The 22115-nt window shown below is 34.1% G+C and overlaps 2 protein-coding genes across 2 annotated transcripts; both read left to right on the plus strand.

Moving 5' to 3' along the window:
- Positions 1-461: 461 nt before the first annotated feature.
- On the plus strand, positions 462-13142 carry LOC110454290 (neural cell adhesion molecule L1-like). The gene is made up of 9 exons (XM_021503732.1): positions 462-673; positions 5980-6047; positions 6765-6879; positions 8544-8920; positions 10410-10526; positions 10955-11057; positions 11487-11668; positions 12039-12170; positions 12925-13142. The coding sequence occupies exons 1-9, from the start codon at positions 603-605 to the stop codon at positions 13110-13112; spliced, it is 1353 nt and encodes a 450-aa protein (XP_021359407.1). The 5' UTR covers positions 462-602; the 3' UTR covers positions 13113-13142.
- Positions 13143-13331: 189 nt separating this feature from the next.
- Positions 13332-18399, plus strand: LOC110454361. Its single transcript, XM_021503832.1, has 3 exons — positions 13332-13504; positions 15582-15657; positions 15930-18399. The coding sequence occupies exons 1-3, from the start codon at positions 13332-13334 to the stop codon at positions 16377-16379; spliced, it is 699 nt and encodes a 232-aa protein (XP_021359507.1). The 3' UTR covers positions 16380-18399.
- Positions 18400-22115: the final 3716 nt, after the last annotated feature.

The raw sequence follows: 22115 nt of genomic DNA on the forward strand, positions 1-22115 counted from the left end.
TTTAAATAGGACATATCATAGTATGTTTAAGCGTCCTTATTAAATTGTAATATTGTACAATATATTTACAATATAAAAAAAACTATTAATATTTTTTATGGAAATCGCATACCAATGTCTATGGTAATAAATACAGGTTTTCCATACTAGTATTTTAAGTTAATCCATTTTTTTAAATCAATTTAAACGACAATGCTGTTATTTCAAAGAAAACTTGGCTCCAATCACCTGCTTTTATATCTTGTCATATAACTAAAATAATACAGAAAAGTAAGTATTACCTGACAGTACTCCATGAACCGTGACGTCAGCTTTTGTTATTGTTTTTTTTTACCTGTAAACTTGTTCATACTGAGTTTTCACGCTCCAGTTGCTTTGCACTATTTCGCTCACAAAGGTTTTGCTCTGTGTTAGAGCTAAGTGCCCCAAGCCATTTAACTGTTCACGGGTGTTTTTACCTGTAATTTTCTCATTCGTGACGTTAGGGTTTGTACGAACTGTATATATATGATTCTGTATGGGGCTAATAATGGAATCAACAGAAGGTAGGCGTGAACACAGGTGTGGTTTCTGAATGTAAACACATGTGTTAGCTGACCTATATGGGACGGATGTACCCGGTCGCGAGGACAGGTTTCGGAAATAATATTAGCATAGACCACACACCTTTAAGGTAAGATGTTTTATTTGTTTATTTGTCATATAATGTGGATCATTGCTGTTGGTCGATGTTTGTTTAACGAATATGAATCTGATAGACGTGTTGTGATATACGTAAATGATGTGTCCTTGTGAATCCCTCTCCCGATCGGAGGGTTTGTAGTTCGGATTTTGATGTGTCTCAATGGTTATTATTCACCTGTCTAATGCAGCATGAAGCAATATGACTCACAAAAAGAGTTATTGACCTTAAATTATTACATATTTAAAGTTTTAAAGCAACTCAAAGCTATATATGTGGAAGAGTGGTTATCGGAAACTATGGACAATCAACGATGGCAAAACGTGTTACCATGGAGTAAGGTTTATACCGCTAGTGTCTGGAGCAGTAAAGTAATTAACACTAGAACAGAGGTATTCATATCGTTTATCAATATAACTGGATAGTATTTATACATATTTGAAATACCTTTTTAATATACAAAAGATATTATATTCTACATTATCACTGGAAATTTTTCACGTGACTGCTACAAAGAGTATAAAAACACGAGGTTTAACGAGTGTCTTTTACAAATTGAAAATTAACTAACGAGCATTTGGGACTTTTTTTCTCCCAAAAGATTAAGAAATTATGTATAGAAAATCATCTGTTTCCCTGAATACGTTATTCGTGTTTCCGATCTGGGAATCAATTGTTATGTACTATGATGTGACAATGGAAGCTGACGTCGTAAGGCATTGTTTCGTGACGTAACAATTAAAAGCTTTACCAATGAAATCACGCTCAGGGTGTTACTCACTATTTAGCAACTTAAACTGTTTACCAACTCCTAGTTGGTTTATTCATTGCGTTGGGAGTGAGGAAACCTATAGTGGTTGTGGGAGAAGTAAGTTTGGTTGATATGTATTTAATTTATTATTTCTGTAACTCTATTATGTAGATGTTTTGTTTCCTATGAATATATCCGTGTTTCTACTGTTGCCTAAATATTGAATTAGTTTATTATAGTAACATTAATATACGTTATATTAACAAAGTGATTCATTGTTGTGTTGGGATGATTTTATTCTGTATATTATTACTCATATCCGACCCTTTTAATAACAAAAGACGTGACACATCTAAGTGACACACCTATCTTCAGTGGCAATCCATATATTCTCTATTTAATTCTGAACAAAAGGTCACATTACGCGTGATACGATCTGTATGGTAACATTAGCGGTGTGTTTAAACATCCATGCCAGTTCTACGTCTTGTTTGAGTTAGACACTGTTAATAGGTGGAAGAGTTATTTTAGATTCTTTTTCAATTTTAAGGTCAGACTACACGTACAATGTATATGTACATAACAAGAGGTCAAATATAACAGGGTATACATTGATGAACATAGTATAAACATAATACGACATATAATACAATATTTAATATTACAACCTATTTCAATAATTCTTGTAGATAAAGTTATTTTAGATATTAAGAAGCTTCATTACCTTTTGTATAAATCTTCTTACTATTGTTAAAAGTACAGTGTTACACATTGAGAACATTCCTTCATTTTGATATGAGTTGGGTTGACATAATAATAATTTGGTATATAGAGTTGTCTTAAAGCTACAACAGATACATTAGTAAATTGGTATAAATATTGGTATTCGTCCCCAACACAGTCATTACCGAAACATTGTCTACCGTAGCTACCAAACATCACCTGTGTTTGTTGGTACCATCCTTGATGATTTTGAATGACATCAACTCTACCTAACAAGCACATAATCTCATTACAACAACAATAATCTTATGGTTAACGACAAATTCAAATCTTATAATAGTATTAACAAGTTATTTATGCTTTATACAGATTACACAAAATCAAACATGATGCAGTCATGTCTATCTGAGTTCTGATGATTATCTAATAAATAAGCAGGTCTGATTAATTAATATTATCTGATGAACATGTATTGACAAAATGTCTTTGATAATTCAATGCAGGATTTATCAAAATTATTAATAAGAGAAAAGTATTTGTAAGTAGCACTTTCATTTAAAGAACACGGTTAAAACAATATACCTTCTAATACATTTAAAGTTTTACAGTTTGTATATCCTTGTAATGTGTAAGGTACACATGGTTTCGGGGGATGCAGGTTAATGATTTGTTGTTTTTTTTAATTATTAACATAGCTTGGTTAAGGTAACATGTCTACATCAGATTCTACATAGCATGCTCGGAGGAGGGTAAACTAAGCGATGACTCACTAATGGTAAACAAATTCTGAATGACTGTAAAAACTTGATAGTATCTCATCATGACCGAAACGAATGGTTCGAAAAGTCTGAAAACATGTCTGAAAACAAGTTTGTGAAGTGAAAGTATGGGACGGTGAAATAAAGGTCATGCGTTACAACTCGTTCCGCCTGATATGTTTTTCTCCCAAACACAAGTCACACTCGTGTGCATACGATGAGCCAACGGTATCTAAGTACCCTACTATATCTTTTTTACATGTTTCACAGTAATATGAAATAACTTTTTGACGCAATTTATTACTCTCGTGTAATGATTTGGTGTCACATTGTCTACAGACGGGATTGATTTCTAATTTCAATCTCCATCTGTACATCTCAACGGTGATACCTTATGCAAATGTTAATATAACACAGAGTTTCTAATCAATCTAGATACAACCCATAGGAAATGTTAAGGCAGATTTCAAATGTCCAAAGAGCCTCTTAAGAATGTACTGTTAAGTAAAAAGTAACCTTCCTTTAAATATCGTCTGGAAGGAAGTTATAACACAGTGTGACCAAGGGTCTTCCGTTGACCAGGTAACTCAATTAGGATAGTAGAACAACCCGATGTCACAGTACTAGAACTCTGGTCTAGCCCTACTGATCTTTTACCCTCCCAGAACACCCTTTTCATCTGTATTATTCCTTATGAAAACCCTGAAATGCATGATTTTCTTTTCAGAAATGATTTATCAAATCCTAAGTCTTGCCAGAAAAAATATTCTAACAGTTAGTTACAGTTTTTGGTATTAGTAAGGTGATCCTTCAGTGATTTTAATTATACATGTACAACAATGTTAGCACAAATGTGAGATATGTTTCGTAGCCCGTATTACCACAGGGTATTAAACATGTCTGCACCAAAACACACTCGAACATTTGATTTATTCTAAGTCTGCCCAAAAGACCGTATCCCACTTTTAACTGATCTGGCTTGGTGATAATAGAAGTTAAACGAACTAAAAGAAGTTAAAACTTGATATGCCCCCAGGAAAACTATATAATGTACTTTTAAATGCGTTTGTCGTATCATTCCTGCAATCGTTTTCAAATGTATTAGGATAGATGGGGGATGTATCCTAAGTAGCTACTACATACCTGTATTCAATGAATTATATCAATATGTGCTGACAAACTACTCACATCATGTTTCTCCTCACTCACCATCATTGTTGTGTATATTCAAACATTATGTTCACTTATGTGTGTACTAACGGGCTAGTATTGACATATGTAACCTCAGTATACCTATTAAAATAATATTTACAGACAACTTTTAACATATGTGCATTTGTAAATGCATGTGTTTATATTATGTGTATCATGGTATGGCATTTCCACCGTATAACTCTGCATCCATCAGTCATTACCCGATTGTTGACGTAAACAATATTATGACGTAATAATTGTAACATTGCATGGAGACCAAGAACTCTCTCTGATGACCGTATTTTGATAAATTGATAACATACATTTACATGTACGATACGTGCGCTAATTTGAACTAAATAAGTAAATTTTAAATATAATTATTTATCAACTTTTGGTTGGCACCCATGGTAAATAGGAATGGCAACTGAAAAAAGCAAGTTTAACATGAAGCACGGGTATTATTACTTTGTAGGAACTATATGAATGTAATATATAGAATATGTATTTTTCACGTTCAATACTACATATATTTCCCACGTTTGATAGATTATCATCTATATACTACTTTGTACTACCTACCGGTAGCATGATGAATTAATCATCATTGGTTGTCAGTATGAGAAGAAGTTGAGAACGACTTGAGAACGGGTTTTCCCATTTCCCAGCAATTGGGAACGTATTTTCTCAAAAAGGAATGTCTGCTCGCGCCAGATGACGTCCGAAACCGGAAATAGTGTCCACACAAAAGTGATCCGCGTAAGAAAATAGTCAGTCATAAACATATCAATACAAAGTTATGGAAAAAGATTGTTAGAATAACAACACCATTTCAGGTGTAAATGTGTATATGGAAAAGCCAATGACGAAAGGATTGTTTAAAAAACATCTCCGTAGTTTTAAGGTTCATTGTATTCCTCCTCGCAAAACTTCTATTTGTTTACGTTTGTCACAGGCGATCGTTGACCATTGCACATAGAAGTGATTTTGAAAACATGGTGTTTAGTTGAGCTTTTTAAATGGAGAAATGTATAAGGTATTGATTTAAAGATGATAAATAGTTTACCATACAGTATTTTCAGTATGTGTCGTTCGAACAATTTTCTCATCGCTCGCACGTAGATAAAATCTCGAGTCCACCTGCGGTAGCCTCTTGATTTTATCCACGTGCTCGCGATGAGAAAATTGTTCTCACGACAAACCCTGAAAATACAGTGTGATAATCTATAAATATTCAAATATGTTTCACTCTTGCTTTGTACTTGTGAAACATATCGTTTTCTGTCGTACTCATGAACTAAAAATAGTACTCAGTGGGAAACCCTTAAACATCCTCTATTCCTTTACTAGGAACCCTTAAAAATCCTCTATTCCTTCAATGGGAAACTCTTAAATATCATTTATTCTTTCACTGGGAAACCCTTAAATATCCCCCAATTCCTTCACTGGGAAATTCTTGATTATCATCTATTCCTTCACTGGGAAACCCCTTAACTATTCTCCATTTCTTTACTGGGAAACCGCTTATAAATCCTCTATTCCTTCACTGGGAAACCCTTTAGTTTCCTCTATTCCTTCACTGGAAAACATTTACATTTATTCGTTCACATAGAATCCCTTGAATAGCCTCCATCCATTCCTAGAAAACCTTAGATATCCTCTATAACTTCACTTGGAAACCCATCAATATCATTTGTTCCTATAAGCTATAACCCCCTGCCTTTATGAGAGCAAACATTTATGTTATATGTAATCATTCCCCGATATCTGCCTCTGTACAAGTGATTCCATGCTTATAAAATATTTCTTGGTTAAGATTCGATTTTCCTTATTAATGTTTTTACACATAAACTGCCCTTTTTTTATTTCAGAATAATGACAATGTTGCAAACTGTCTGTAGAATGATTGTTATGTGGGCCATCTTTGATATTGGTCATGGTAAGTGTATTTCAAACCGAAATTACTATCTATCATATTTTTCATACTCTTTCATATTTAGTTTACACTTTCTATATATTCAATCTCAGAGTCGGTATGTATTGCCCACATCAAACATAAACAAAATTCGGCAAACGGTTTTTACAAATAGATCGCCATAACATGCACTTTGTAGAATACTAGCCATGTACAAAAAAAAAGCCATACAGGCTTTACTTGAGGTAGATCATTACCGTTTTACCATCGATCCAGATGGATACTGAGGGTTTCTGCTGAAGATTTTGGGTTTGTTTTCAATTGCAGTGTCATCTTCTCATGTTGATCTACGTATACAAAATGATTTAAAAACCAAAACTGTTAAATGATAATGCTTATCACAGAAATAGTCAACGTACTCGTCAATTGGAAGTATATTTTAAGCATTCACAGTAAAAAAAACCACCTTATATTTCCAGCGTTATGCCGTCCAACTTGCTCACGTAAACTAAAGCATCAATTGAATAGTCAGTCTTAAAAAATGTTTCAGTTACATTTTCGTATCATTCAATAATTTACCTTTATATTAATGATAAATAGCAACAAATCTAAATCGTAGAAAAATGAATCATTGAATAATTTACTTTATTATTTGATATTTAAATGTAGCAAATCTGAACGTCAGAACTATTCGATACAAATCGATTACTGAATAGATTAAATGCTATTATCTTTTAACAGCACGGAACGGTCCCCCAAAGATACTGCTCCAGCCTCAACAGTCATTGTACTACTCGGCTGTCTCTAACTCTAGTATAATGTTAACGTGTGGCGCGGACGGGTCTACCCCTATTAGGTAAGTCATAATAAACATAATAATTTATCATAACCTAGTTCGTAGGTCGTCTCAAAGCGGTTCACAAATAAGTATCCGTGGTTATAGGGCCTTTGCAACCAGCCGACATCTTTCTCGACTCCCTGGGCAGCATACAACCGGTGCTGCCATGTCGGCGCTCACAGGTAGCATTCAACAATTCTAGCACTGCCCAACCACGTACTCATTTACAGCTGAGTAGACTGGAACAAGCGGAGTAAAGTATCTTGCTCAATGATACAACACAGTGCCGTGCCGTGACTCGAACCCGCAATCCTTCGGTCACGAGCCCGGCGTCCTACCGCTGGACTACCGTGCCTCCTAACATGTGTTGTTGACGTCTGGTATCTAGCCATGGGTTATATCATTGTGGTGTCTGCGCGTGTTTGGTCAATCATGAATCATCTTTGGCGTCACTGTGTTGAAATGCCTTACAAAGGAATTTGGGGTATATCTTAACTTGGTCAAGTTACTGTAATAATGGCACATATTTGTTTTGGTGTTCACTGACCTTGACCTACTTTTCAGTTTTGCAACAACTTTGACATTTGTTGAACATATCAAACATACATTTTATACCTAGAAATTTGCGCTTGGCTGTTTACATTCAAAATATCTAAATTTGTTCAAAACAGTTTTACTTATCTTGTCTTTGGACCCCAAGTACACAAGCGTCTGTTATATTTGACTTGCAGCTGATGTTTCCACTTCATGCCATGTTGTCGGACCGCATAACAGTAACCGATATTAAACCAAACAAATTATTTACATTTTTTCTAATACAAAAATGCTATCGTTATATAGTCTATGAATAAGAAATGAGAATCGACCTTGATAAAATCTCAAGTTAGAGACAGTATAATCAACAAGGTAGCATAAATGATCAAACGTCTTTATTGTGTGGTCGACGAAGTTGAACAGAGAATAAATTTATCAAGTAATGCTAAGTCCTCAATGTGGGAACTCAGATAGTGGCAAAGAACCAAACGGTGTAATTACGAGATAAATCAAAATACATGACGTCCTTATCGCACAAAGCTGTTTTCCAAAGATTGTCCATGTGAGATCTTAATGATCATCATCACCATCTCCATCGCTCGAAACCTTGTGTTTAATGATAATGATTATATATTTATTTAACCAGGGTTACATATGGCCCTGCATCAATATATATATATATATATATATATATATATACAAGCATGACAACAATTTAAGATAACAGTATAAAAATGCAGTACATGGTATCATCACAGTCAATGTAACTTAAAATTTAGTAATCCTAAAGTATAATTCAATATTGAATATAATTCAATATAGCACACAAGTGTCACTGAATGATATGGTTAAAGCACTATCATTGTCAAATATACATGTAATGCTTATATAGCAAAGGGTGAAAAATGACAAGATATACACTAATATAGTGTGTATCAAAATGAGACAATGAAGTCGGTGTTGCAAGTGTTGTCAGTTGTCGACATTTGTCACGATTGTTTTTTATGTTGGACTTGATAAAAGGCTAATTGAAGAAATGCATACAATTCATTTTTTTCCCAGCCTCTGGAATAATCTTTTACATAATCCATCAGTATCCTGTACTATTCGTTCAATTTGAACGCGTGATTGTTTTTTGAATTTTGCAGATTATCATGGGAAAGGAATGGAGTCCCTGTAAAGTTTGAAAAATTCGAAAACGGTGGCGGCGTTTTTGATTTAAATCATGCAATAAATAACCCCGCCCAGACCGACGAGGGAGAATATATTTGCTACGTCAGCAATGACCTCGGCCACACCATGACGTACCCAATTCAGCTAACACAGGCAGTGTTAGATGATCATTCTAAACAGAATATCGTTTACGATGAGACAGCTGAACAGGGCAGTCCTTTTACACTACCATGTGAAATCCCTTACAGCGTACCGGAACCGGAAGTATACTGGGTGAAGATTACTACCACCAGTAGTGTAACACCGCAGAACCGAATTCAATATGACGAACGAATTACATCAGATATCAACGGTAACTTTGATATTTTGATTACATTTGTTAACATTTCATTTGATAACAGTATTATATTGCTTATCTATTGCATCAAGTCAAATATTTATAGAGTATTATTCGTAGCGTCTCATATCTGTGAATGATAACTTTATTAATTAGTTTTTAAACCTGTATCTCTCGTTTATTGTTATCATTGTTTCTCGCATCTCCGACAGAGATAGTCCACATAATACCCCATGCTAGATTTTTCTATCTCGTCCTATCTGTCTGGTACCTTTACGTGATATTTCGCGGAATTTTGACACTGCAGTGTATTCATCCACGCGTTAACGGCTTGAAATCGACAATATGCATTATAAATATTCTGTTTATCGTTATTTGTATTATTCTAATGTTGTTGGATATTTGATGTTGTAGATAGAAAATATTCTACATTGAGAAATACCTAGTCTTTTTTGTAAGGACGGACTAGATTTTACGCGGGATCATTCAACTGTAGCTTTAGTAATAAAGAGGCTAATTTTGTATGGCCCCAGACGGGATACTTATAGTCTTTAGCAAAGTTTAATAGGGTTTTTTTCGAACGAAAAGGTGCAAAAAAAAATCAATTACCTATAACTGAGCCAGTCGAGTTATCTTAGTCTCGGGCTAGGATTCTGTAACATCCTAACCTCGGCTTACGCCTCGAATCTTAACCCTCGACAGAGATAACCCGAACTCACTCAGTTACAGGTTATAGGTTTTATTAAAGACTCTGGTAAGTTGTCACAGATATACTCATTTTAATAAACATTTTTATAAACTATACTTTATTAATGTATTAAGTTATTAGTTTACACACATTTCAATTAAGGATATTCATTATTTGTTAACACCTACAATAATCACTGGAAAAGGGACGTTAGGCAGTTTCATGTAAGTCCATGAAGTATGCTAAAAAGTAAACATTTCATACAAAATATTACCCTTTCCTTTATTAAGAATTCACTAGTGGAACTACAATCTTGTTTAGCTCAGAAGAAGTGAAAATATATGTCAAAAGTGTCAGTACGAAAAAAATGTTTCTAAATGGAACAATACAAATTGAAGTTCTGCAAATTTATTTTGTATTGTATACCCACCAAATCCCGGTATTATGAGGCTGGTTCAGCTAAGAGCTAGTTTGTGCATTCTGACATCTATTGGTGTGATGTAAAATAGATACCATGGTATTTGAATGGCACTTTTATAGCTGATTTCACAGTTACAAAAGGCTTTACATACGCGTGCTTCCAAATAAAAGAGTATAGGCAATAGACACGGGCTAACGGGAAAACTGCATGAAGCACAACTATCTTAAACCTTCCTTTTCTAAAAGGTTTTGTAGTTTGGCTTAAAAAAATGAAGATATTAAAGGGAAGATGAAATTCAGTTTATCATTATTTGATATATAATAACAAGATCTAGTTTTATCAAAGGTTACCATTTTGACGTAATGAAGACTGTTGAATTCTTTATTTCGGTTTAGGTAACCTTCACGCCCTCTTCATTGAGAACTCAGATACTGGAAGGTACAGATGTGTCATCTACAATTCATTGCTCCAAAAAACAACCTATGGCCCGATCTTCAACTTACAGACCACAGGTAAAATACACAGTTATTGACGTATGTTGAGATAGATCCTATATTTCGGTAGCCAATACGTAAGTAGTTTTATATCAATTCTACAACTTACTATAGTAAAAAATGACGCCACAAAATATCACGAATGAGTTAAGCTATTGTAAAATGAAGTTTTACTTTTTTTTTGCACACTATCATATTTAAAAAAAAAAGTTTCCTGGTAACCCTCTACAAGTAAAATCGATATTTCACATTGGAAAAAAAAAATCAGAATATATTTAAGATTAACCTAAACGGAAGGGTTTTGATATATACACGGTTTTATTTCCCCGTCACATTTCTTCGTTCAATTTTATTAAATACTTCTGAATTAAATATGATATATTGAGCTCATTGCGCTTTAAACATTTATTATTCATAAAAGGTACCTATAAATACATTTACTTCAGTTGGAAGTCAAACCACTGATCCCGAACTGATATGGAACTCGGACGAGTTCCCGGTAGCGTTACACGGAAGTGACGTCATGATCAGATGTATCGTTGGAGGCAGGTGAGAACGTTATGCATGTTTATAGGCGTGTGCATGTCTTTTTAAAGGGCAACAAATACATTAACTTCAATGATTAGATAAAAGAAATTAATCAATAATGTTATAATTTACATGTAAAATGGACTAAATTTCTTGATACATACAAAATCATTTCTCACATTGATTAGTTAATGATGATGTTTCATTGGCTCTTTCGAATCACTTGGTTTTTGTCTGTTATTGCAGTGAGTGTTACGTCTATCTTATTTGTTTGTTTGTTTGTTTGTGTATTCCCGCTGTTCCTAGTGTTAATTTTTCGTATCAACTTCGATTCTTAAGATTTATATGTGTTGACGCTCTGGTATTTCTTCTTCTATTTCAACTTAATTTAAATGGATATGTTTCAAATAACAAATTCAATCGAGTTGATATATTTTGTCGCTACACCAGACCGCTACCTCAAGTCGAATGGTACGACGACACGGGAGCCCCGATGAGATTGAATCAGGTGACAGATTACGGCAGAACCCTGATGTTGAGGAATGTCCGGTTTACTGACGCTAGGTGGTATCAGTGTAGCGTTCCTGGAACAACTTTTACTGGCGGCGTCAATTTTCAACTTACTGTCGAAAGTAAGTTTCATACACGCCTAATGCATAAAGTGGTATGATACATATTTAATTAAACGTTGTAATCATTATCGCAGAGCACGTTACATTTACAAATCACTTTTTGCACCGATGTATGATTAAACAACGTATTCACGATAATTGACCATAATGAATAATATTATAAAGATTGTTGTTTTAATTGGCGATTGTCTCCCTTTGTAAATAACAGTGAAAACATTGATTTCGCGTGGAGAAATTTATGTGGAGACAATATTTCATAAAGCAAAATATGAAATGGTTCAAAGGTTGAAAGACTGACAATGAAGAGAAAACCACTGACGTGATGTAATCTTTGTCCGCTAGAGTTACTAATACCTGTATCTTTACACAGAGAGCCCCTCTTGGATCAGAAAACCTAATCCAATCAAAGCAAATGTTGGGGAACAGGTTAGCTTCAACTGCAGTGCTTCCGGTGTACCCGAACCTACTATCACGTGGTACATTGACACGACTCCAGTCGCAGGTATTTACAAACTGTACTCAGCCAATCATATGGCCCATGTTCCTTACCTCATTGGTGCTGTTACGTATGGAGTTGTCTGTTGGGATCTGCTTTATTCCCTGTGACGCCGTATATGATTAAATAATGTCATAAAAACTAATATTTGCATTAATTTCTACAACATTTGCAATTTTCAGAATTAAAGAATAATTAACACCAGTTTTATAAAAATATGTTTAATCGAGTAAATAATAATTTATGTTATAAACTGTAAAATAAAACTCTATTACTAATGTCATCATTTTAAAAATGGCAAAGCACAAAAAGGAAATGAGCTAGAATACAGAATGTGGGATTGACATAAACTGATATGTGCAATCAACTGTTCAACAACTTTGAAAAATTAAAAACTATATTAAGAATATTTACATATTTCTAATATTATGTTATATGTCCATAAATGGTAACGTTAATAATTCCGATTAATAACACGCAATTGTTCATATCAAAACTTATAATATAGGACACGTACTTGGTTATGAGCACTGCTGACATTTGATCCATACTACACTTGCTTGTTTATATTAATAATTACGATATATGACACGTAATTGTTTATATTAATGATAAAGATACATTGTATATGACCATTCTCAGTTTGTATCACCAGGTGACCTTCATTCCGGTATCTGACTATAGCCCAGGTTCCGGTATCTGACTATAGCCCAGGTTTCGGTATCTGACTATAGCCCAGGTGTCTCCTTTGTCATTATAGACGTTCCGGCCAATAAAAAACCTTCCCGAATAGAGAACACACAATTAACAGGTTCCACAACGAGCATTCTCCACTTCATGGCAACTTCGTCCTTTACTGTCATCTGTGAGGCCTCCAACAGCCATGACTATATATGGGATGGGACCTTCCTATACGCCGAAGGCAAAAACTTTGATTCTTCAATATAACCGATGATGTTGAAATAATGTCCAAATACATTTTCCATTGTTAATATCCCAGATGTGATCATTTTAGTATTATGATAAGCTTTTTAACATCGTTTTGTGGATTCTTTTATTTCGATGTAAACTGTATTTTTGTAATGATTTACTTATACAAATCTTATATCGAAGGTATTTAATAAATTTCTGTAAGCATATTGTGTAATTCCTGATCAACCTTACTTAATGTTTACAGGACTACCACCGACTACGTCTACACAAGCTCCTACACAAGCCCCGACCACGCCTAAGCCGGCTGGTCAGTCGTCTAACTCCGCCGCGATCGGCGGGTCGGTGGGAGGAATCATCGCTGTTGTCGTCGCCATCGTCGTTGTCTTCTGTGCCTGGTCTAAACGAAGGTGTTTATAAGATGTTGAACCTTTTCTTCTCAGGTTTTATCCTGTTTATAAATATAAGTTCATAATATAAAATCATCAATAGAATATATACTGTGTCATGATCATCATATAGCAAGAGTATTATTATGATCTTCCTTATAAAGGATCTATGATAACCCATATGATTGATATATGATACCCATAACTAGGATATATGATAACCCATAAGATTTATATTTGATAACACATAAGATTGATATATGATAACCCATATGATTGATATATGATACCCATAACTAGGATATATGATAACCCATAAGACTTATATATGATAACCCATAAGATTGATATATGATAACCCATTAGATTGATATATGATACCCCATAATATTGATATATGATAACCCATTAGATTGATATATGATACCCCATAAGATTGATATATGATAACCCATAAGATGGATATATGATAACCCATAATATTGATATATGATAACCCATAAAATTGATATATGATAACCCATAATATTGATATATGATAACCCATAAGATTAATATATGATAACCCATAAGATTGATATATGATAGCCCATAAGATTGATATATGATAACCCATAAGATTGATATAAGATATCCATAAGATGGATATATGATAACCTATAAGATTTATATATGATAACCCATAAGATTGATATATGATTACCCATAAGATTGATATATGATAATCCATTAGATTGATATATGATACCCAATAAGATTAATATATGATAACCCATAAAATTGATATATGATAACCCATTATATTGATATATGATAACCCATAAGGTTAATATATGATAACCCATAAGATTGATATATGATAACCCATAATATTGATATATGATAACCCATAGTATTGATATATGATAACCCATAAAATTGATACATGATAACCCATAATATTGATATATGATGACCCATAAGGTTGATATATGATAACCCATAAGATTGATATATGATAACCCATAATATTGATATTTGATAACACATAAGATTGATATATGATAACCCATATGATTGATATATGATACCCAATAAGATTAATGTATGATAACCCATAAGATTAATATATGATAACCCATAAGATTAATATATAATAACCCATAATATAGATATATGATAACCCATAAGATTGATATATGATAACCCATAATATTGATATTTGATAACACATAAGATTGATATATGATAACCCATATGATTGATATATGATACCCAATAAGATTAATGTATGATAACCCATAAGATTAATATATGATAACCCATAAGATTAATATATGATAACCCATAATATAGATATATGATAACCCATAAGATTGATATATGATAACCCATAAAATTGATATATGATAACCCATATGATTGATATATGATACCCAATAAGATTAATGTATGATAACCCATAAGATTAATATATGATAACCCATAAGATTAATATATGATAACCTATAAGATTAATATATGATAACCCATAATATAGATATATGATAACCCATAATATTGATATATGATAACCCATAATATTGATATTTGATAACACATAATATTGATATATGATAACCCATATGATTGATATATGATAACCCATAATATTGATATATGATAACCCATAATATTGATATTTGATAACACATAATATTGATATATGATAACCCATAGGATTGATATATGATACACAATAAGATTAATATATGATAACCCATTAAATTTATAAAGGATATCCCAAAGGATTGATATATGAAACCCGTAAGATGGATATATGATACTCCATAAGATTAATATATGATATCCCATAAGATTGATATATGATACCCCATCAAATTGATTTTTGATAACTCATAAAATTGATATATGATTACCCATAAGACTGATATTTGATAACCCATAGAATTGATATATGTTAACCCATAAGAGTGATAAATGATAACCCATACGATTGATAACTGATCGCATTATTTTTCATCCATATAAAGATATCATTAACAGTAATAGATCGTTTAAACTGGCATAAATGAAAACTCGAGTAAAAATGAAACCATTAAAATAATATATATTACAGGAACAGAGGCCAACCAGAAACCAAACCAAACGTCACCATGGCCTATAGAAACCGTGGTTGTATTGATGTGGAACAGGTTTGTAAATATAAAATATATCTTTATTCTGGGGTTTTTTGGGTTTTTTTAATAATTGATCATTGTAATTTCAATAAATGGAAAACAACATGAATTATTCTATTGACATATTTCGTGTTTAATAATCAATTATGGTGTTATTAATAGTTTCGTTATTCGATGGATGAAATAAATGCACTGAATAACACGAACAAGGTATACTATCAGACAAATTCACAAGTACAGTAAGTAAATGGACCTTAGAACCATTCCTAATCATATTTCCATTTCAGCCGACGGCATCTGGAGGCAAAGGGGAGCCCTACTCCGGTCTTTCCAATGCCAGGGATAAAGCGCCACAAGGAAACGTGTATGACGAGTTGGACGCTGCAAGTAATGGCGCAAGAGCCTTAGATAAGAACGAGGAAGCAGAATACTGCTACATCAGCGATAGTGATATAAAAGCGGCACAAAGACAGTCGAAAAACCCCATCCCATCAGTTAGAAACAACAAGTCTCCAGGAGCATCCAACTCAGAATCCAGTCCCGTATCAACTTCTGTTGGATACAATTCCTCCAGTGGGAAAAAGCTGAGTCACTTCCCAAGTGGTAAATACTCATCAATGAATGACCCTATGTACCAAGGGCAGACCGGAAATCAAGATTCCCCGTCATCACCAGAGTACTTGGAACCGAGAACCCACGAGTATTTCGTGCTGGAACCAGAACATACCAGCCTGTAGAGCAGAGTGGTCGAGTACCAAAGGGTTCCGAAAATTTGAACCAGAACACACCAGCCTGTAGAGCAGAGTGGTCGAGTACCAAAAGGTTCCGAATGTTGGCGTGATTCATTAATTTCTACTTAGCTGTTCCATGCGTTAAGGAATGTAACAGCACGTAGGACAATATATCTAGGTGCCCTGTAAACCAAGCATTGGCCTGGTTTATTAATTTTCTACTTTGCAGTTTCATGGATTAAGTAAGATAACAGCACGTAGGATAATATATCTCGATGACCTGTATACCAAATATTGGCCCGATTTATTATTTATTTACTTAACAATACCATACGTTAAGGAGTATAACAACAGAAAAGGACAATACATTCTGGTGACCTGTATACCAAATACTAGTCTGATTCACTAAAGTTCCTTGCAGTGACATGTAATGAAAGAACACAGTTGTGTTCACCGTAACACGTTCTGGTGACGAGTTGTTTACAGGTCAGATACATATGACTGAAGAAACATGTTGTAATTAATTCTCGAAAATATAGTTTGCAAGGCGTTTTTTAGCTTACTGCAATACAGTCAACGATAATCGAACAAATCCCCGAAAGAGCAGAAGGTCTCAAATGGTACTTAACACCATTTTTGAAAGTTTTCCTTCTATAGGATTTATGGTGAAGTAAGTATTAGTGTGATGTCGTGTATGGGAAACAATGTACATGTAAGATAAACGGAACAAAGAAATCATTAAAATACTGTAAAGGGGGGAATTTCGCGGTGTGGAAATATTCGCGTATTTTGCGTGGATATTCACGTATATTTGCGCTAGAAAATCCACGCGAGAATATTTATTTATGGATCACATATATTAAAGATATATATACTTTTTATAGATTTCAATGATATTGCCAACGCGAACATTTCTGAATACATCTAGCGTAAATAAGATACATGCGATGTAATTTATTTTCCGTTTTTCTCCGGTTCTACAGCTGGATTCTAGGGCATTGTACTAACTTTAACATATATGTTGATCGTGCACGAGTTGGTGCAGAATATCAGGTATGCTTATTAAGATGACGTATACGTATATATATATTTAACAAAAGAAATTGAAATCCATTATGTAATCTCCATTATGTTTCAAACATAATAGAAATCCGTATACATACATATCTGTCAGGTTTTTATGTTTTCATGGATGGATAATGTTTTGTACAGTTTTATCATCTGGGTTTTTTTTATATCATCAAATATATGTGTGACTTTATTGTTCTGCAGATTAGTTAATTTAGTAAGTTTATATTTATATTTCATCACAGGTCGGATGAGAAATTTCTTACAATAAACACGCAAGCTGTTGAAGTCTGCTATTGCATTTGTATAATACCCTGATATGAATATACCCCATTGGTCGGGCAATTCATTGTATCGTCTCAACAAGTTAAACCAACCTGCCAACTGATCCTAAGCTCGATGAACTTTTCGGAACAAATTATAATTAGGTGAATGCATCCCGGCAAATATCAATGGTTCAGTCTATATCCGACCATATAAAACCGTATGAACCTTCGATGTTAGAAGTTATATTCTATTGTTTGTGTTATCATAGAGACTTAATACCATTTTTTTTTTTATATATATTTTAACAATATAATTGCTAAAGTGTTTTATTACTTTACAATGTTATGGGCAATTATATGTAACTCATTTAACTTTACATTGATTTTTAATGACCAACAAATAATTTTAATTTTAACAAAAGACGTCACGAATATTCTATCAAGTAGCATTTACATGTTATGTATGAGGTGATATTCGTGACACGACTATTTGAAGGACACTCCTCCGATTTGTAAGTGTATTTATTATTCATTTTACACTGCCATTTTCTTACAATGAAGTTGATAAACTGATAGTGTTACGTTATATTTCTGTATTTTAAATTATTCAAAATACATAATGCCGCAAACAGGTTAAGTATTTTTACTTGTACCTCTCTCTCTCTCTCTCTCTCTCTCTCTCTCTCTCTCTCTCTCTCTCTCTCTCTCTCTCTCTCTCTCTCTCTCTCTCTCTCTCTCTCTCTCTCTCTCTCTCTCTCTCTCTCTCTCTCTCTCTCTCTCTCTCTCTCTCTCTCTCTCTCTCTCTCTCTCTCTCTCTCTCTCTCTCTCTCTCTCTCTCTCTCTCTCTCTCTCTCTCTCTCTCTCTCTCTCTCTCTCTCTCTCTCTCTCTCTCTCTCTCTCTCTCTCTCTCTCTCTCTCTCTCTCTCTCTCTCTCTCTCTCTCTCTCTCTCTCTCTCTCTCTCTCTCTCTCTCTCTCTCTCTCTCTCTCTCTCTCTCTCTCTCTCTCTCTCTCTCTCTCTCTCTCTCTCTCTCTCTCTCTCTCTCTCTCTCTCTCTCTCTCTCTCTCTCTCTCTCTCTCTCTCTCTCTATATATTTATATATCAGAAAAAAAACATTCAAAGTCCTTGTGATGATTAAATATTGAAAAAATAAATGACAAGCGCTTTTACTTCGTATAGTATATTTATACGCGAATATTTGATAAATAAAATTATTGCATTAAGTAAAAAACAAAGAGACATACAAGCTTAAGAAGACCGACTCGAAAGTGAAAGGTCTGTGTACATATGTTTTGTCTCATGTTTTATTCGTCTACAAGGTCAAGGACGAAAACGTGAAAAAAATCCATATTACTTTATAAGTAAACATATAGTATATTTTATGTTTTATAATGGGATTTAATGTTTTTCAGCATGACTGCTGTAAATTAATACATGGTGTATTAACCTGTATATAGTCATTGTATCGAAAATACATCACTGTTCTTAGCTTTACTTTTATGTGTCTCCTTCGACGTTTTATCGTTTTGCGTATTTTGTTAACTTCATACCATAAAGTAAATTAAGACTTGAACCAGTCCTTGCATCAAGAACCGTGCCTTTTAAAAGAGAAAAAAATACTATATATAGATTACGAATTAAAGCAGTATTAAATACGGAATGGAATTGCAGGGAATTATTACTGTATTTTTTACATACAAATGTATGTATTTTTGATATTGGTGCTTTGTATACATATGTATAATGGTTAGTAAATAGTATCTTTACTTATGTTGTCCTATAAAATAAAATAAACTTCTTTGGAATTGTGTTTTATGTTAATATAAGATCAGTTAAGACTGCAATTTTGACATTTTCGAAAATATTTCCAATTAATAGACTCATTTTTAAGGATACCCTTTTCTTTGTATAACGTTCTGTTTTAAATGTGTATACATACCTAAGTTTTATCAATAAAATTGATACACCCTTGAATACATTGTTTTATACACCTGTATATAGTCTTTCGCCGATATTTAAAATGCAATTATATTAATATTGAAATAGAAGGTTTATTATAAGGGACTTGTGACTATAAACAATTGTGAGGTTTTGTTACAAGGATCAAATAAATTACAGGGTATACTGAACATGTCACTAGTAACGCTAAACGAGATCCAAGACTTTCGACCTTACTCCGGATCTCTGATTGATACAGTTACACGGGGCATTAGACTGAAAATGTTGCACGGGACATCAAACTGATAATGTTACACGGGACACCAAACTGATAACGTTACACGGGACATCAGATTGATAACTTTACACGGGACATCAGACTGATAACATTACAGGGGACATCAGACTGATAACGTTACACGGGACATCAGACTGATAACGTTACACCAAACCTCAGACTGATAACATTACAGGGGACATCAGACTGGTAACGTTACACGGGAAATCAGACTGATAACGTTACACGGGACATCAGACGGATAACGTTACACCAAACCTCAGACTGATAACATTACACGGGACATCAGACAGATAACGTTACACGGGACGTCAGACAGATAACATTACACGGGACACCAAACTGATAACGTTACACGGGACATCAGGCTGATAACATTACAGGGGACATCAGACTGATAACGTTACACGGGACATCAGACTGATAACGTTACACGGGACATCATACTGATAACGTTACACCAAACCTCAGACTGATAACATTACACGGGACATCAGACAGATAACGTTACACGGGACATCAGACAGATAACATTACACGGGACACCAAACTGATAACGTTACACGGGACATCAGACTGATAACATTACAGGGGACATCAGACTGGTAACGATACACGGGACATCAGACTGATAACGTTACACGGGACATTAGACTGATAACATTACACGGGACATCAGACTGATAACGTTACACGGGACATTAGACTGATAACATTACACGGGACATCAGACTGATAACGTTACACGGGACATCAGACTGATAACATTACACGGGACATCAGACTGATAACGTTACACGGGACATTAGACTGATAACATTACACGGGACATCAGACTGATAACGTTACACGGGACATCAGACAGATAACGTTACACGGGACATCAGACAGATAACATTACACGGGATCTAAGACTGATAACGTTACACCAAACCTCAGACTGATAACGTTATCCCGGACCTCAGACTGACAACGTTACACGGGATTTTAGACAGATAACGTTACACGGAATCTCAGACTGATAACGTTACACCAAACATTTACACGGGACCTCAGACTGATACAGTTTCACGGGATATCAGACTGATAACGCGATCATTGAATGAAGTTATTTGTAAAAAGCCTTAATTACAATTATTATGACTGTACAGAGACAACTAAACAATGGTGTTTTTTTTTGTGAAAGTATGGCGCCCGAGCCATTAGACATAGCATATTTATATCGGCCAAAGGGAAATGGTGCATTTAATGCTGACAAGGTCTTGAATTATCTAGACGAATAAACCTAAAAAACAAACAACATTGTTTTAGGGTAAATAAGACTGTACCATTTTGAATAGTGAAATTCGTCTTCCACCACACCTGGCTGTTACATTGTGTGATCTATGAAAAATGTATGGACATCTATGATGACTCCAGTCTTGTTCAGTTGCTACCGGAGCCGACAAGGTATGAACACATATTGGATCTTTTTCTTACATCAATCACACGCTCATCCGTGATGTTTAGGTTGAGGCTTATGTCTGCTCATGCATTGTGGCCTTTCATTTCAACGCATTACCTTGACCCAAGAGGTGCAAACACGACAAGGTTACTCGATAGTCAATGGGAAACCCCAATAGATAAACAACTAGAAAATTCTAAAATGAGATCAGTTCAGGAAATTTAGAATAAGGTCCATTCGGAGATCAAGAAAGGTATTATCAATTATATATTCCATCTGTCATCATAGTGTAAAAGTAAATCTAATATAAATATAACACCAAAGTATACAATGTTGCGTTCAAACCCAACCCGAAGTTAAGCTAGGGACAAAGAAGACATTCAAACTCCAAAAAAAGGTTAGAGAACAAAATAGCTCGCAAAGACTACCACCTGCAAGACATATTTTGATGTGAACTACAAGGGATCGGTTAATGAATGTCGCCAGAACAGGTTAGTTTTCAATTAAAAATATGTTTTCTATAATAAAAAAAACCCACTCCTGTCAACATTTCAATTGAATAGTTTTCTTACAAGATCAGTCCTCTAAAGCGTAACTGACAGGGAACAAAAGAATAAAATAAGGCTTTATCATTAATTACTGGAGTAATGTCAATTGATATAACACGTTGGAATTTTGCCGTTTCTGAATGCTATATTTGGACTTCGGGAAACCCTATTTATCTCAATG

This window comes from Mizuhopecten yessoensis, unplaced genomic scaffold (assembly GCF_002113885.1).
Source record: "Mizuhopecten yessoensis strain PY_sf001 unplaced genomic scaffold, ASM211388v2 scaffold917, whole genome shotgun sequence".
NCBI classification, from domain to species: Eukaryota; Metazoa; Mollusca; class Bivalvia; order Pectinida; family Pectinidae; genus Mizuhopecten; species Mizuhopecten yessoensis.